The sequence below is a fragment of the Zootoca vivipara genome, chromosome 9, assembly GCF_963506605.1.
Source record: "Zootoca vivipara chromosome 9, rZooViv1.1, whole genome shotgun sequence".
Lineage (NCBI taxonomy): Eukaryota > Metazoa > Chordata > Lepidosauria > Squamata > Lacertidae > Zootoca > Zootoca vivipara.
The window spans coordinates 24638461-24657604 of NC_083284.1; the positions used below are offsets into that span (position 1 = coordinate 24638461).

General features: G+C 42.7%; 1 protein-coding gene across 1 annotated transcript in view; it reads right to left on the minus strand.

Moving 5' to 3' along the window:
• Positions 1–1036: 1036 nt before the first annotated feature.
• Positions 1037–19144, minus strand: part of ELOVL6 (ELOVL fatty acid elongase 6) — a 66017-nt gene continuing 47909 nt past the window's right edge. Inside the window, exons 2-4 of the mRNA XM_035111833.2 lie at positions 11879–12010; positions 7879–8030; positions 1037–4092 (exon numbers count right to left, since the gene is read on the minus strand). Coding sequence (XP_034967724.1) covers positions 3668–4092; positions 7879–8030; positions 11879–12010 — 709 coding nt within the window. The 3' untranslated portion in view covers positions 1037–3667. The remainder of the gene's footprint in view (positions 4093–7878; positions 8031–11878; positions 12011–19144) is intronic.

Here is a 19144-nt window from a genome sequence, read left to right on the forward strand (position 1 = left end):
AAAATGAATGGCACCATTGAAAGTTACTACTGCTGTCCAATAATTTTGTTATTCTATAATAACTGGTTTTGGTTTACTTCAAATATTGGAAACTGGGGATAAATACTTAAGCAGAAAAGGCTCATTGTGGAATAGAATCTATTCCCAAAACTGTAAAATAACATTATTAATTTTTTATACATTTTAATTGATATTTCCATTTATACAGGAGTCTATAATTTAAGATCATGTCATATGTTTCACTGAACATAACAATTTGCTTAAGGAGGGGGGTTTGTACCATATAACAATGTCAGAACATTAATAACTTAAATGACACAGACAGAAACTTCCCCCGCCATTTTTCACAGTTATGATTAAACTCCAGAGAGCTTTCCAATTTCCTTGTCTTAAAACACTGTTCATATAATATAGAATGCAGCAGTTTTTCTACACAAGGTGAAACACTAAAAGCCCTTGTTATGTCTAACAGAATATTACATCGGCTTTTTGTCATGAATGGTGGACAGCACAGTTGAAGCAAAAATAAGGGAAAATATTACTTGGTATTGTACAGTCTCAAATTAAAGCAGGGAAGTTGAGAATATTTTGCATTAGCTGGGGAGGGTGGAGATTCAGCCCCCACCCAGGTTTTTATTTTTGGACAGCTCACATATGTGTTATGGTTGTAGTTATAGGCATGTATGATTTTTCTATGTAGAACAGCAGTTCTTAATTGGTTCTGCTAGTTCTTCTAATTGTTGAGTTAAAACTACCAAACTGATACAATTGAGAATACTATGTTAACACAGTTATAACATCAAGTTTACACACTTGTTTCTTTGAAGTACTAGGAACGTTTACACATTTTATTTGGCTTTGTAAGGACTGAAATCTTACAGATAATACAATCTACTTTTCCTTGTAGAAAATATGGCTCTTTTCAGCTAATTCTCTGAGGTTGTCCTTTTATCTGCAGCTGACTGAAGAACCAGATGTCTTTTTAAGCGACCAAAGATGCTACAGTATATTTTTCTACAGATTTCATTTTTTTAAAAAAAATTAAGAATAGTTGTCTCTGGACATTAGAGTTAATTTGTTGCAGCACAATTACTGCATTTAGGCTTTCAATCCTTTCCCATTTAAAACTTGCCGTGTGATGACGCCAAGCGTATGCCTTTTACTGTAGTATCTCCAAGTGACCAGATGAGGGCACTTTAAACATCTTTGCATTGCTTGTGAGGCAAATGCAGAAGCACAGTGTTACCTAAATTCACATATAATCCTGTAGAACACTATTAAGGTTGCAGATATCTATTCTTCAAAGTTCATAAAAATATAAAATATGTACCATACCACAGGGTTGTTTCCCCCCCCCCTGAAGTTTCCATCCAGCACTAACAACACCCCCTCTAAAGATATTTAGTTTTTCATTTGTCTTTGCACCTGTCACTCCAACTGCATTTACCGACTGCTGTAATTTCAGGGCTGTTCTGTGTTTATAGCAGCTGCTGTTCTCATCTGCCCATGATGGCTCATTGCTTGCTCATGGTTCTTGGGTTTTTTGATTTATTTGCAAGGAGCAGAACCGGATGTTTTGCATGTGTCTCCTCAAAAAAAAAAAAAATTAAAAAAAAAATCACAATTTTTCTTTTATGAAAACGACTTTGCAGATCATGTGGTGGGAACCACCATGGGCAGCAGTAGAATCAAAATGGAAGCTGCCACGATCAGGATATTTTAAAGTACCATTTCCTGTTCCAAAGACCAGTCCCACCATAATGTTTTGCATTCGCAAGATGGCTTTTGGAACAATTCCTGTGGGTGGGTGCACACAGGACCAGCTCAATATACTCTGCTGCCTGAGGTGAACCAGAAAATGGCACCCTCAGGAATTAGAGTTTGTTAAGGGTCCTGGGATAGGCAATGTTAGGTTGATGGAGGCAGGATCAGCTGCCCCCCCCCCCGAGCCTGCTGTCCTGAAGCAATTGCCTCACCTCGCCTCATGGGCCCTGTGTGCTTAGGGAAGCGTCCCATCAGAATCTATTCGGCTTCTCGAAAGAGACTGCATGGAATAGGTCTGTCTTTAGGGTGGCCGTTTACACAGCACCAAAAAGAAAAAGAAAAGAAATCACCCCCCCACCCCACCCCAACCCAAAAGGCAAACAAGAGGGCACAGTTAGCATAAAATCTGCATGTTCTTTTTATAAAAATAGGTGCCAATTTGGAAATGATGGCTGCAATTTAAAGAGAAATATAATACTTCTCACTCTAGTGAGAATGGCAATCCGTGCTGGCTGTGGACGGGCAACCTCAAAACTCCTTCTTTCCCTTGTTATGGTTCTTAATCTTTAACCTGTGCCTGAGGAGTCCCTGGAATCAACTTTGGGCAAGTGGCATTGGTGATGTATTCCCAACAAAATGCACCCACAGCAACCACACTCAGAGCCATCCTGTGTTGAGAACTGGACTTCAGAAAAATAAATTATATACTGTACTATGACTCTCAAACCCTTCTCAGCAGTATTTTGTAGGGCACGTTGCGGACTGGCCAACTCTGCCTTTTCTTAGCTCCTTGATTCCTTTTCCCTGCTCTCCTTTATTACTAGCCCCAAGCATATTTAATTATAACTGACTGTATATTAAACTGCTCTTCTGTACGCATTGCTTTTGACCAGACAATGCACTGGAACACATTCTCTCTGATACTGCATCTCAACAGTATTTAATTCTCAAATCAATATCTCATACCAGGTCTTCTCACAGCATAATACACAGTATTAAAAACAAAACAGAAACCCAACCAATTCCTCTCCATTTATTACTTCAATTGAGCTTAAATGGCTGTCTATAGCAGGCACTCAAGATTAACCTTTCATTTTCACATTGAAGCTTTTAGGGTTCAACTCTTTCGAGGAGAAAACTTTTAACTTTGCAAAAATCTGGTATTGTTGGGGGTCAGAGCTCAGTGGGAGAGAAGATACTTTGCATGCAGATAATGGCAGGTTTGGTCCTGGGACTCTTTTGAGTTTTTGTTTTTATTTTTTAAATGGCTGTCAGGTTGCAGAACATCTGCCTGAGACCTTGCAAAGCAGCTGCCAGTCAGAGGTGACACAATGGGGCTAGATGCAGCTCTGACAGGTCAAAGTCCTATGTTCATATGACACAGAATTGTGTGTTTCCTCTGCTCAAATCTTGTTCAAGTTTTGTATTTTAAAAACAACAAGTTAGAAAGTATATATAAATAATTAGTTTGCTTTTTTAAAAAATAAAAGTCATCTATGGTCAGGGAAACCATTTATTTTTACCATTTTATTTTGCAAAATCATTATCTTCTTTTGCTTCCCCCCCCCCTTCTTAAAAAAAAAGTGTGGTTGGTTTGTTTGTTTTTTAAGAGCAGTAAGATGCAAGAAGGAAGATGCCTTACAGCAGCCTTTTGAGATGCAAGATCATCCAGTGAGTCCTCACCGTGACAGGATCATAAACTTACTGGTTTTGAACAAACTTAGCTGTCCCTTAGCTGCTGGGTTTTAGTTGCACCATATATAAATGTTTCCTTCTTGTGCCATTTCTGTCCCCCACCCCACTCTCTCTTTCTCTCTCCCCCTCTTTGTGTTTGCCATTTTGCGGATGACCTGAGCAGCTGCTGCTTTCTCTCTCTCTCTCTCTCTCTCTCTCCTTTCTAGCTTTACTCGGCCTTCCTTGTTTTTCTGGTGTTGCTAACATATGCGTCAAAGAAGAAATGGCAGAAGAGCACAAAGTAGCTGAGGTACATAAGAGAACACCAGACGATGTTGGAAAGGTGTGAGTGGCACTGGCCTTGCTGCATCCAGGCGAAGACCAGGTAGTTGATGATGCAGCCCACAAACATCTGCGTGATCTGCGATAGGGTGATGAACATGGCAAACTTCCGGGACACTCTGAAGCCAGCAGCCCGCAAGGCGTAGTAAGTGTACATGAGCGCATGCACTCCATAGTTCATGGTCATAAACCAGCCGCCACCAGCTACCATGTCCTTGTAAGAGTACCAAGAGTAAAGCAGTACAGTAATATGGTGGTACCAATGGAGGAAGATGAGCTTCTGTTTCCTAAGAACAATAAATATTGTATCTCCTGGGGGGGAGGAAAAAAGAAACAGAAGAAAAATGTTAGATCCCTGAAGCGCACTTGTGAATTAGCTGGCGCTCCTAGCCACGGAGGTCACCTGGCCCTCTAATAACAAAGATGCAACCAGGACTATGTACCTGCCCATTTAGACATTTACCTGCCCATCCAAAAGAGGTATGGAAACCACAAAGCTTCAATCTTCCCACCAGGATTCAAGCTCGGTTTATTGGCCCTTATCCAGTCCATTAATGATTCTGCAAAGTTTTTTTTGCAGGTAAAGTCGCTCAGATTTGGGAAGAGGTAGACTCCACCGTGGGAGCAGGGCCAGGGCGAGGGAATGCTAAAGTCCTGTCTAGTCAAACTGAGTGGGATCAATTTCAATCTGTTACCCCCGAGGATGTGGACAGGCTGCTTGGACGAGTGAAACCGACCACCTGTCTCCTTGCCCATCCTGGCTTATAAAAGCTAGCCGGGAAGGGCTGGGCAATGGACTTTGCAGGGTGGTGAATGCTTCTCTCTGTGAGGGAGCCTTCCCACACCTGCTGAAAGAGGTGGTTATTAAACCGCTTCTTAAAAAAACCATATTTAGATGCGGCCAACATGGCCAACTATCGCCCAGTCTCAAATCTTCCATTCTTGGGCAAGGTGATTGAGCGAGTGGTTGCTGAACAACTCCAGGCATGCCTGGAAGAAGCGGACCATTTGGATCCCTTCCAGTTGGGATTCAGGCCTCATCATGGGACTGAAACTGCCTTGGTTGCACTGGTCGATGATCTCTGGTGGGCTAGGGACAAAGGTGAGAGCTGTTTCCTAGTTCTGCTGGAACTCTCAGCGGCTATTGACACCATCCTTCTGGACCGTCTAGAGGGGTTGGGAGCTGGGGGCACTGTCATACAGTGGTTCCGCTCCTTCCTCCTGGGCCGTGTTCAGAAAGTGGTGGTGGGGGGAAATGAGTGCTCAGACCCCTGGGCTCTCACTTGTGGGGTGCCTCAGGGTTCTGTCCTCTCCCCGTGCTTTTTAACATCTATATGCAGCCGCTAGGAGAGATCATCAGGGGGTTTGGGCTGGGTGTTCATCAGTATGCGGATGATACCCAGCTCTACCTCTCTTTCAAATCAGAACCAGTGAAAGCGGTGAAGGTCCTGTGTGAGTGTCTGGAGGTGGTTGGAGGTTGGATGGCAGCTAATAGATTGAGGTTGAATCCTGACAAGACAGAAGTACTGTTTGTGGGGGACAGGAGGCGGGCAGGTGTGGGGGACTCCCTGGTCCTGAATGGGGTAACTGTGCCCCTGAAGGACCAGGTACGCAGCCTGGGAGTCATTTTGGACTCACAGCTGTCCATGGAGGCGCAGGTTAATTCTGTATCCAGGGCAGCTGTTTATCAGCTCCATCTGATACACAGGCTGAGACCCTGCCTGCCTGCGGACTGTCTCGCCAGAGTGGTGCATGCTCTAGTTATCTCTTGCTTGGACTACTGCAATGCACAATATTTAGGGCTACCTTTGAAGGTGACCCAGAAACTACAATTAATCCAGAATGTGGCACTAGACTGGTGACTGGGAGCAACCACCAAGACCACATAACACCGGTCTTGAAAGACCTGCATTGGCTCCCAGTACGTTTCCGAGCACAATTCAAAGTGTTGGTGCTGACCTTTAAAGCCCTAAATGGCCTCGGTCCAGTATACCTGAAGGAGCGTCTCCACCTCCATCGCTCTGCCTGGACACTGAGGTCCAGTGCCGAGGGCCTTCTGGCAGTTCCCTCGCTGCGAGAAGCCAAGTTACAGGGAACCAGGCAGAGGGCCTTCTCGGTAGTGGCACCCGCCCTGTGGAACACCCTCCCACCAGATGTCAAAAAGAAAAATAACTACCAGACTTTTAGAGAACATCTGAAACCCTGTTTAGGGAAGCTTTTAATCTTTAAGAAATTAGTGTATTCTAAATATTTCTGTTGGAAGCTGTCCAGAGTGGCTGGGGAAACTTAATAAATAAATAAATTATTATTATTATTATTATTATTATTATTATTATTATTATTATTATTATTATGGCCCTGGTCCAGAATTTGCACCGCCTCTTCTGATTCAGATGTTATAGAGCAGGGATGTCCAACTTCCAAGAGACTGTGATCTACTCCCACTAAAAAAAACTTGCAGTGATCTACCCATTGTATTGACCAAAGTCGTTGAGCTTTTTGACGATCAACCAGGATCAACCAGGGATGCCCCGCGATCGACCTGTCATATTGAAAAAATACAACTTTCGAGCGGCCTGGCCCCCAAATGGCAACTAGACATTCCATTTTGGCAACTGTAATTCTGGTTTAAGGAAACATTTGGTGCCTAGCTTATATATACGAGTTTCTAACACTGCCCCATTTCCATAAGCAACTGCAGGACGAGTATAGATAACTCACAATAGGTTTTCACACATTCCCAGTGCTTTTTTTCTGGGGGGACGCAGGGGTACGCATACCCCTAAACATTTTGTGAATCTAAGTTTGGCCTCATTGAGGGGCAGTATTTCAATATGAGTAGGGAAATGAGAGTACCCCATAAGGTTTTTTAAGAAAAAAGCGCTGCACATTCCCAACAGCAGTCTGAAGGGTACAAAGTGGTACCATTCTAAATGATGTGAAGCAGGTCTGGCTCTGGCCAGTGCTTAGATCAAAGACCACTTGGGAAACACAAGAGGAAAGTAAGGCAGGATACACAATAAAATTAATATGAAGGATATCTCCTTCTGGCTGATGCTGAAAACCAGCAATGCACTGAAACAGCATATTCTTAATAGTCATCATTACCGGTATTTTGTTGGGTCGGAAGCCCTGTGAGGTTTCCTGAGAAACAAGCTGTGGAATGTCTGCCAAATCACTGCTTCCTATTTCCAATTAGAATCTGCCTAAGAAGCTTCAGGATAAGCAAACATAGATGTGTAAATGCTGGTGAGGAAACTGCTTAGACACATCATCATAAACTAAGTGAAGAAGGGAGACTAGGTCTGGCCATTATTTCTAGGTGAGGAATTTGTTAGACCATCCTGTTGCCGGGCATACGAGCAGGCAGTCATATATATATCACTGATTTCCGTTTATTGTTTTTTCCTGTTCTGTTGGCCCTTGAGAAATTTGAACCTTGAGAAGATTGTGTTGGTTATATACAATATTTTGATAGGAGTAGTAGTACTGCAGAATGAACAATATAAGACCGTATCTGTGTTAGGTAGCCTCTGTGCCACCAATGGGTTAAGTTTTTTTGGCTGCATTGGCCATTCACTGGGTTGATGAATGGTCACTTTGTGTGGTTGCTAAAATGCTACTTTCTTGCTCTTGGAAGATAGTTGAGGAACAGCAGCAGATATAGAACCCATGAGCCTTAATAATCCAAACAGTATGAGTTAAGGACAACTATTGCATCTGGAATTTTGAGAGTTTTTTTTGTTTGTCGTGAACATGTTCTTCATCTTCATCTTATTTGTATTTGTTATTTTTTTCACAAATGTGAACCAGAATGACTTAACTATATTCCAATTTTGCTCCACTGAAGAAAACTCATTTGAGACCACAAATACAAGTGGTTGTACGGTGATTAATATATTGACTGAATGCGAAAATTTAAAGGCATTTTTCGAGCACTATTATTAAGCAATCAAACAAGCACCTTTTTCAAGCACATCAAGGGGACTTACAAATATACCATAAAACAAGAGAACTGCTAAGGAGCAATTCTGTCACACCTTTGTCCTTTTGTTCCAAATGTAGCCCATGAAGTGAAAAAGGAGAGAAGGCACTCACCTAGTTCTGGTGCCTTGCTTAGCACAAATGCATAAGCCCAGAATTTGCTGACAGGTCCATTGTAAAAACTCTGGTCACAAACTGACTGCTTCAGTCCTTTGGTCATCAAAATGTACACCATATAAGCACCCGTTCGAACAGCACCAAATATACTTCATGACCATAAAGAGAAAACAAAGAGCAGTCGGTTATCATCAGAAAGTAGAAGACAAAATCCTTAGAGAGACCAGATATAGTTATTGAGTGCAAGAAGCAGGAAGTACCTTCATTGCCCCAATCCTGCCCATCTACTCCAGCAACTTGTTCTTAGAGCAGCCAACCAGATGCTCATGTGAAGATTGCACCCTTTCTGAATACTCGAATAAAATGTTCCCACAGAAGAATTTAGTTAAGGATGCTGCTATTAAACACATTTATTGGAAACATCTTCCTTTGATTTTGTTGGACTCCAACTTCCATCAGTCCCAGCCAGCATGGACAGTGGTTATTCTCCAACATAGAGTTTATCATACAGTTAGCTCAGCTGGTAAAGCATGGGACTCTTAATCTCAGGGTCCTGGGTGAAAGATTCCTGCATTGCAGGGGGTTGGACGATGATGACCATTGTGACCCCTTCCAACTTTATGATTCTATGTTGGAGTTCAAGGCTACTCCTTTACAGACAGTGGATACTTCCTCCGTGTCTCCTGTGTGAGAGACACTGCATCTAGTTGGGAGGATGATTGGTGAGTCAATACAGTTTAGCCCAGGGACCTCCCAGATGTTGCTGGACTCTTAACTCCCATCAGTGCCAGTCAACAATGGCCAGTGGTCCAAGATGATGGAAGTTGGAGTCTAACAACATCTGGATGTCCATAGGCTCCCTATCCCTGCCTTAGAGCAACAGAACTCTTGAAATAAATAAGAAACACCATATCATCTCCATAGCATTTCACATCTAGTTTCCAAGTAACGCCCTAGAATTAATCAATGCATTGCTACAGAAGACAGAGTGTCCTTGCTTTTGCAAGATTCCTTTATTTTGAAATTACTCATCCGCTCAAATGCATTTGTGGGTAAATCCAGCACTTACAAATAAATACTGTATATCAAAGCTTCTATAATTATGCCAAAGTCTGCCGAAGGCCTTGCAGAGACTGGGGCATAACCAATAAATTATTTTATTAAGAAAATATCTTAGTTCCGCCACATTCACAGTTAACAAGACTGGACAGCTTTCGGGTTTTATATGCAAAGGCAATACTCACTTTTTAGCTACTGTAAAACTCTGTTTGGCAAGAGATCTCATTGGAATTAAGGAAGCCACTTAATAATCTTTAGGATGGCACAGGAGGGATTCATAAGCATGGTATAACACTGAAATAATCCTTAATGAATACTTCAGGGATGTAGCCCTGTGAAGTTACTGGGGTCGGTGGGAGAGGGCTAGGCTCCAAACAGAATCTGAAAATACTGCAGTAATCTGGAGATTTGAACAGTAATCCGAAAAGGCAGAATACCCGTTTCTAGAGGATACTCTTTAAGGTTCTTACAAGATCAAAGGTATCCAGTTGTTATAGCAACTAGAATACTTAGCCCTGAAAAGTATGTATCTATGTGCCTGTTGAAAATTATCTTGAGCAAACAATGAAAAAAGTAAGAAAGCCGTGAGGCAAATAAATGAACTCAATAAGGCTAAACTATAAAATAGTTTAAGTAGATTATAAAATGGCACGGAAAGTTTCAGATGGCTGGAAGGAAAAGCTGAGTTATAATAAATCGGTGAAAAGAAATTATAATAAATCAGTGAAAAGAAAAGGTTTTCAATTCTAAGCTGTTTTAAACTAGTTTTTTTAATTTTGTATTTCAAATTGTGGCTAAATAAATAAATAAATAAATAAATAAAGGGAGGGCATTTCAAAGTGCCACTACATTAAATCTCTGATTCTTGTACCCTGCACAGCATAGCAATCCATTGGGTGTATACGTTATATATATGATTTTTTTGGTATCCTGGTCCCAAGATGTGTAGGGTTTTGCATACCAGTGCTATCACCCTGAATTTAGCCTACAGCTAACTGGCACACCAGGGCACTGGGAGAAATTAAAATGGCAGACTATTATTATTATTATTATTATTATTATTATTATTATTATTATTATAAATTTGTCAGTTGCCTTTATCACAAGGCAACCCAAAGCAATTTGTAACAAACAAATCCCACATACCGTGTTTCTCCAAAAATAAGACACAGTCTTATTTTTATTTTTCCTAAAAAACACCCACACTATGGCTTATTTTCAGGGGATGTCTTATTTTTTCCTCCTCCTCCTGCCGCGGCTGGCATTGCTGCTGTGCCTATCACTATGTCTTATTTTCGGGGTATGGCTTATATTCCTTGAATGCTTTAAAATCCCGCTATGGCTTATTTTATGACTACGTCTTAAAATAGGGGAAACAGGGTAAAGGTAAAGGTAAAGGTAAAGGGACCCCTGACCATTAGGTCCAGTCGTGACCGACTCTGGGGTTGCGCGCTCATCTCGCATTATTGGCCGAGGGAGCCGGCGTATAGCTTCCAGGTCATGTGGCCAGCATGACAAAGCCGCTTCTGGCAAACCAGAGCAGCACATGGAAACGCTGTTTACCTTCCCGCTGTAGCGGTTCCTATTTATCTACTTGCATTTTGACGTGCTTTCGAACTGCTAGGTTGGCAGGAGCTGGGACCAAGCAACGGGAGCTCACCCCGTCACAGGGATTCGAACCGCTGACCTTCTGATCAGCAAGCCCTAGGCTCAGTGGTTTAGCCCACAGCGCCACGAGGAAAGAGAAATACATGAAAAACATCCCACCCACTTCTAAAAGGCCACATATAATTAAAGGTCGACAGCCTGGCTATAGAGGAATGCTTTAGCTTATATTAAAGGCGGGGGGGGGGGGCTAGATCAGGCATCAGCGGTGGTAACAACTATGGCTGCATGCTGATGTCAGGCCTGCTTGAAAGTTACACTGTTCTTTTAAATCATACTTTATTGCAACAGCCATCATTAGGTTCCATGCAGAAAGAATGCTTCTTCAGGATGTGAAATCTAGACTCTTGCCACATGGGGGTGCTTTCACCATGTGGGAAACATATTTGCATGCCTTTCATTTATTTCAATCCAGCCTTTGCAACGCCTGTTCCCGGTGTAGGTACCAACTGAATGCCGACGTTTGCAATATTAGGGCAGCTGGCAGTAGCACGGTGCAATTTTCTCGTTCATACACTTCGCCTAGCCTTGTGGTTGTTGTCTTCCTTCCTGTCGCAATGCTTGTAGTGTGTTGGAGAAAGCGGTTAAGAAACCAGAAGTAATTAAAGCAGCTTCCCCTCCCCTGCCCCCCAAGGCCAGATTCAGGGCTGTTAAGGTGGCTCCTTCACACAGGCCGCTGAACTGAGGGGGCGCAGAATGGAAGGCGAGGGGGAGTGAGCTCACTGCCTGGACCTCCTCCCTCCTGTCAAAATTCCCAACCGCAGAGGCTGCTGGGTTACAGATTTAGCTTTTCTAAGAACTGACAGCTTCTAGAGCTATCATAGTACCTGGTTTGTGTTGCCTGCTACTAAGGACTAACTCAGCAGAAGTCAAGTGGGAGTGCATCATGACTAAACTCATGTCAAGTAGGTCTGTGACCTGGGTCCAAGTCACAGGAAGGCATGAATAAAAGGGAGGGGGGAGAAAAAAATGGGGGTGGAGGTGGTAAATTTTATCCTTGCTCAGGGTGCCATATGACCAAAGTCCACCCTGGCCCCAACCTGGTGCCCTTTACCTTGTGAAATGCCTTGAGACCTGTGGGTATAGGGTGGTATATAAATTTAATAAATAATAATAATGTAGTTAAACTGCATCTCTCACCATCACTGACCATTGGGCCATGGTGTCCAGGGGAGTGGTCAGCTAAAACATATGGAGGATATCAGTTTGGGGAATGCTGCATTATAGGATATTGATTAAGTAAGGAGCATTCTTGTCACATTCCTCAACTTACCTGAAGACTGCCAGGCACAGAGACCAGAGCACAAGTGGTTTCCTCAGTTCAAATTTTGCTCTTTTGTTCATTAGATGTCGACCACCAAATATAAAGGCAGCATAAAGAGCTGAAAACAGGAAAGATTTTTTCCTGGAGGGGGAAACACAAAACCAAAAGATATTCAGTGAGCATTTTAGCTGCAGACAGTAATTGTCCCACATTTACAGATCATCAAGGTTGAAACTACAGTATCTTACAGTTTCTATAAGACCTATTAAACTCAATCAGAGTTACTAATGATTAGACCTGCATAGGACTGCCCTGTTGGTTGGGGAAATGCTGATAAACTTTGAGCAGTTTGCCACCAGAGCATTCGCCACAGATTTCCTGTGTAGACTTAAGAAGCATTCACAATGTTCTCAGTTTGAAAAACAAACAAACCCCATAGTTTCTTGGTCTGACTTAGTTATGTATTTATTTCAACAATTTATATGCTGCTTCACATCACAATCTGTTGAATAAGGGTACAAAAAGATACAACAGAGATCTCTACATCTTAATCTGACCAATATTTCTCATACACAATAGAAATACACATATAGATAAATCTGCCTGTTTTAGTTGCAGAAGGGTTTTTCTTTTCCTTTTAAATTTTTTTAAAAACAACTACAATCCAGATCACACAGGCTGTACAAGTGTGCCTCAAGAGCTGCATGTAACCAACAGGCCATATGTTGTCCAAATCTGCTCTCCTGAGTTATTTTCCATCAAAGACTTGCAGTCATCATACACAGCCTGAACCAAAATCTAGTGAAAGCAATTCACTAACACAAAGGCCAACCCACAACCTGAAATTTAATGGATTTAAGTTTATTTATAATATATTGCACTTATATGCCACCCTTCTGCCAAGTCAACCGAAGGCAGTTTACAATTTAAAATACATTAGAATAAAAATATATTCTCTCACAAGCTTCAGGAGCTGGTGGCTATTAGCTCCCTCCTGCCTTGCTGTTCTTCACTCCTGCCTTCCCTCAGGGCACTGCAGCTAGCAGAGTCACATCTCAAAAGTTCCCTTCACATGTTTCTAAAGCAACATATATCATGCAGATTCAGGACGAAAAGCCAAGCCCAGCTTTGTTTTCCCTCCAGGAAAACAGGTTTGTATCCTGAACACAGCTAGACACAGTGTTTTGTGAACTGCCCTGAGACCTCCAGGTATAGGGAGGTATATAAATTCTAATAATAATAATAATAATAATAATAATAATAATAATAATAATAATAATAGCAGCTAGGGCTGGAGGAAAGGAGTAAGGTAACTTCTGCCTGAAACCCAGGAAAGCTACTGCTAGTCAGTGTAGGCTAGGGATAAAAAACCCTTTTCAGCCCAAGGGTCAATCTTCTAGGGACGACATACCAGTGGTGGGCAGGACCAGAGCAAAAACAGGTGAAGCAATGAATGTTGATTTTACCTTTCTATAGCAGATTAGTTTCTGCACAGACATCCCTCTCTATCCTCCATCCAGGCAAGCTAGCAAGGGGCATTAGTAGAGTTCAAGAACACATTTCAGCCAGGCAAAAACTCTCAAGGAGGGCATGAAGCAGAGCAGCAGATGTGCCTAAAGAGGGAGGGTGGCCTGGAGAAAGCATCAAGGGCCAGATAGACAGGATTGAAGGGCCACTGACCCTGAGATTCTCCTCCTCTAGTGTGGGTAATACTGATTAAAATGGGCCAACAGTCTGGCTCGGCATAACACAGCTCCCTGTGTTCAAATGCTTTATCGCTGAGCTGCCATCCTTCCCCAGCTGCTTTTCCACCAGTGGGATGTGGGAGGTACAAGCGTAGCTGTCAAGTTTTCCCTTTTCTCGTGAGGAAGCCTATTCAGCATAACGGAATTTCCCTTTAAAAAAGGGAAAACTTGACAGCTATGGGTACAAGTCCCTCCCCCATATTCTCCTCTCCACAGCTGAGACAAAACACCATCTTGTCCAGCATAGTCCACAGAGCTACATTTCCCAGAGTGCCCTGGGAAGAGGGATTGATTGTTAAGCTACTCTAGGAACTGGGGTTGGGGGCATAGCTGCCAAGTTTTCCCTTTTCTCGCGAGGAAGCCTATTCAGCATAAGGGAAAATCCCTTTAAAAAAGGGATAACTTGGCAGCTATGGTTGGGGGACGGGGTGCAAAGTTGGGGAGGCTTGTTCCGGATCCCACTTTCCTCTCAACCTGCTATCAACCTGCAGTTCATTCTCCCTTCCCATTCCGGTCGAGCCACTGAATAATAATAAAAAAATCACCTTGTTGGAATCTTTGCCACAAATTCCAATTTTTTCCCCAATTCCCACCCCCCCCCAAATTTCTTAATTTACTGTAGTATCACCATAAAAAAGCCACTCTAGGAGCTGTAGCTCTGCAAGAGGAATAAGGATCTTCTAACAACTCTTGGTACCCTTGATAAACTACAGTTCCCAGAATTCCTTGGGGGAAGCCAGGGCTATCTAAGTGCTATAAGGGTGCTTCAGACATATGGTAAGGCCATGGCCAAGGGCTAATTTGTAGTTCAAACTCAAAGCAAAGAATTGGGAGGGTTGGCAGGGGGTGACAAGATGGGATGGAGTATGACGTTCCAGGCTGCTGCCTTTCTCTTTTGACTGCACCCAGGGAATGATTGCTTCCCACACAGTTGGCTCTCTGCTGGTCTGTTTTCTTTTAGCCTCACAAGGTATCTCTTGTGTCTGCCATTGCAAGATGGTAGGCTGTTGGTGGGTGCCACAATGCTGAGGTTTAGTTGATGCTTACATTTCTCCAGGGAAGCCAATTAAAAGCAGTCAGATTTGTTTATAGCCAATCAGTGGCATCCTCTGGGCCCGTGGGCAGAGTAAAACTACCTACAGGTCATATTTAAATTTAAAATTACAGGACAGACTCAAATCCTTTCATGTAGCTAAATAGCTCTTTGACTCTTTATCTCTGTTGTGAATGTATATCAAGCAGAATAAAATTACAAAACCATTTCTACCCTGTTGCAATAGAACTTACATCAGTGCAATATAATAGACTGGAGAAACCTGACCTTTCTCCCAGTTCTTTGATTTTTTTCTATAGGCACAATGTAGTTATTTAACAGAAAATGGCACCCAAATTACCCCTATTACTTTGTGTTCAAGCTGTATTAAGTAGGTCAGCATCTATAATTATATCTTAGGTCACTTCACAACTTTTTAATTAGCTCCTTATTTCTGACTTTTAAAGGTCATACATTCTACATTATCTGCCTGTCTACATTATCTACAGAAGGCGTTATTGCTGGGGATCAGTAAAATGAATGTTTTGCTTCCCTGGCAAGATATCTAAACAGCAGACCCTACAAATGGGCCACTGAGGCCTAAAATCTGTGGGGAAATGACATTATGGAACAAAGGAGCGATGGCGTTCAAAGAGCAAAAGAAACACAAACAGTTATGGTGAATACAGAAGACCACATCGAAGTGTGGATGTCTAGTGGTCGGTAATCCAGTCATCCACAATGTCATTCACAGGTGAGGAGAGCAGGGAAAGAATAGCAGCCAATAGAATTCATGGGGTAGCAGAGCCTGAAATCCCATTTGGCTCAGGTGTAAACCCTGCACGCGAGTTGGGCAGGCTGGGAGGAGCATGCAAAACTCTACCCTGGCATCATCCTCAATGGGCAGTGGGAGCTTGCAGATGCTCCCACATACCTGGATAGCTCAGCTGGTTACAGCATGGTGCTGATATCTCAAAGGTTATAGGTTTGATCCCTGTATGAGACAACTGCATATCCCTGCATTGTACGATTTAGAACCCCAATTATGCAGGGCATTAAATCATGCAGGGAACTTCTATGAGTAGAGGAGACTCCTCACTCCCTGCAGGGAACGTCTCCGCTTGTCTCTACTCACCCTTCTTGTGTGTAAGGATTATGTGCAAACAACACCCAAGTAGAGTTGAAGAACAATAGGGAAATGTGGTAAAAATCAACCCATCAGGAAGACTGCTTTTTCTGAGTCATGAACCACAGAAAAGCAAAAAAGCAAGAGGGAAAAGAATGGCCTAAAATGAAAGAGGAGGACTAAAAGCAGGAAAAATGAAAAGAAAACAAGAAAAGAGTGATACTACAGTACAGATAAACACAGGGTCTTTATGCTTTATGCTGTGCCATCAGTGTGCATTCATGGAGTACAAAACCACAGATCCCCGCCCTCTTACAAACTAACACGTGAGACAGGCGAAACAACAGATGGAAGGGAGGGATACAGCCATAATGTCTCATTTATAGTCTTCATAAAATACTGAGAAAATTTATGGGCCCACCACTCTACTAATCTCATAGAACAGTCTTCCCCAAAACCCCACCAACTGATGTTGGATTCCAGCTCCCATCAGCCCCAACCAATACAGTCAATGGTAAGGGAAGATGGGAGTTGTAGTCCAGTTATTATCTAGAGGCCACCAGCTTGGAGAAGGATGCCGTAACATATAGCACTGGTACCAAAAACCACTAGACCAGGCACTGGCTGTGGTCAGTGTCATGCTAAACCATTGTTTAGCATTACATGCATAAGCATGAGTGAGCCATGTGCTCCTCCTCCCCTCTCTTCTCCTCCCACTCTGAAGCCAGGATGAGGCCTTCAAAGATATTTATTTCCATTTTGTCTGAATCTTGGTTTCTTCTGTTATCCAGACCGGGGATTGCAGTTTATAACAAAATCTGATTAGTTTAAGAAGCCAGGCTCATCGCTGATACTGACCTTAAAGAGCAAATTAATGGAAAGCAAAAATTTATGGAAATGTGTCAACATTTATGGGAATTTGCCAGAGATGTACCATTTTCTTCCCTGAAATAAAATATTTGGCTACCACGTGCTAAATAATGCGTTTCAGTGGACTACCAACATTGGTTTATATTTTCTATTCAAGTATATTTTGTTTGAATGAACAGATGGTCCCAGCCACATAACAGAAACATAGAAATATTTTTACATTATATTTGGAAGATTGTGGGTTGCTTCAAATATAAGCATCCAATAGTTGATGTGAATCTCCATTGAACTCAAGTAAGGGAATTCCAGGCTCAGCCCATCTGAGCTGTATATATTAGAAACCACACAACATCCATTGTGATGGCTTCCCTTTGAAATCCCTTCTGTGCCTTTCTCCACAGTGGACTGACAACACAGCAACAGATTGTAACAGACAGCAAAGCCATCTCATTTACCTCCCTGCTCCATCCACAGATTGATTAGCTCATAGTGAGCTGGACAACATCAGACAAATGCTTGGAGCTGGCTGTACTCCAGCAGTCTTGCATCAAAGTCCTGTCTTCTCTGTAACAGGGGGGAATCCAGCTGTGCATATTTTCTATGGTCAAAATGGGACCTTGTGTATTTTGGTTCTGTGGTCCTTGAGAGGTGGACACCTACAGAAAAGGACTGCAGAGCCAGAAGGAGGGCACCTATGGTCCACCAGAACAAACATTGGGGGAAGGCTCCCAGGAAGGCAGGGAAGGATTAAACAGGCAAAGAGGGTTGGGGGATCTTGGGGGGGGGGGTTCCAGTCAGCTGGCTTTAAAAGCTCTGACCCCACCCAGGGAGAGAGAGGGGGAAGAGGAGAAAAGAGAATTGAAAAGAGGCAGCAGAGGAATAAGAGAAACAGGAATTCCAGATCTGGGGGAGGTGTTGAAGGCAGAGGCCCTGCTAGCAAAGTCCACATTTGGAGCCCCAAAGTCCTCCACTATCCAGAGGGCTGCTGAAAATTCCTACTATGGATTTCTTACATTTATGTCTCCTCCTTTCCCCCAAAGAACTCAAGTGTCAGGGACTGGCTGGATGAGGAGTTGTGGAAGTTGCTTGACCAAGAGACCCCCCCAGGGAAAGCACAGAAGGTTAGGGTTTGGATCCTGACTCCTGATGGTAGGAAACCAGCCACACCCCAGAGGAGGGGAAGAGCTGGGAAGTACTGGAGGCTGGGAGATTGAAGGATGATGAAGACAATCTGCAAGCCACCTCCCCCCTGCTCCCAGAACAAGGTGTCTATTGCATGTTAAAGAGCAGAGAGCCAGGCAGAAAAAGGGAGGGTCTCTTGGGGCTCGCCGTAGGCAGAGGGAGAGGCATAGGAATAGGAAGTGAACACAGAGGAATAGGAAGTGAAGGGGCAGTTACAAGCAGCCCGAGCAACTGCTTCATCTAGACAGGAGCAACCCTTAGAAGTCTTTGTGTGTTCTCTGTTCTGCTTTCTTAATAAAGAAACTAACTGTAAGTTAGCCCGTGTTTCTTTGTCTTTCTCTGATCTGTGAACGCCCTGTTCTCCTTGCCGGCTCCCTGACATCAAGTGATGTACATGGTTTTCTCCCTCCCCATTTAAATTCACAACAGCCCTGTAAGATAGGTTAGGCAAAGAGACAGTGTCTGTCTCTAGAGCACTGAACACTATATCTCTCTGTGTGTGGTGCGAACTCTCTTTCTGCCCTCAGAAAGGATGGTTCAATGCTTGCTATGGTCCTGGGAGAAGGTAAAATGTAAGATGAAATTCACCCAACCAGAACACAGCAGAAAATTTTACTAACCATGGTCAAAGATGTACAGAATTTAAATGTGAGTTTCCTATTCATCATCTTCCCTAACCAAAAACATTCAAACTTCCTGGCTGAGATTCATTGCCCACTTCTACCCTAAATCATGCACATATTCCAGGTAGATCTCAAGTTGACCAGATTTATTTTAATACTGTGTTTAAACTGGGTGAAGGGGGTATTGGGGAGAAAGGAGAAATATACTTGTTGTTGTTTAATTGCAATCTCATCAACCAGCCACCACCAGCTATTACCAAATGTTGAATTATCCTTGCAGACATAAGCAAAACCAAAGGTATAAAAGTATGACATTTCCCATTTTATCATTGTTGTTGTTTTGTAGCTACATCAGAAGCAATGTATTTTCAGTGGGAGTTTCTACCTCACCTACCACTGTTCCAGCAATACAGCAAACATTAAGTTATGTTGCTACTCGAATCTCCTAACACCACAAACATGTCAAAAACTGTAATTCCATAAATGTAATAGCTTTCAGTACAACAGGGAGCTACATTAATCCATGCCTAGATGAATTAGTTAGGAAACATATAACATATTTTGTACAAACATCGTGCTAAAGTCAGCAATTGTCAAGGCAAGTCAATTTTTTATGTCTGTCTATAAGGATTTCTGAACTTTGTTGACCAAGGGAAAATTATGGGCAAAGACTAAGATGATAAAATTAGAAATTAA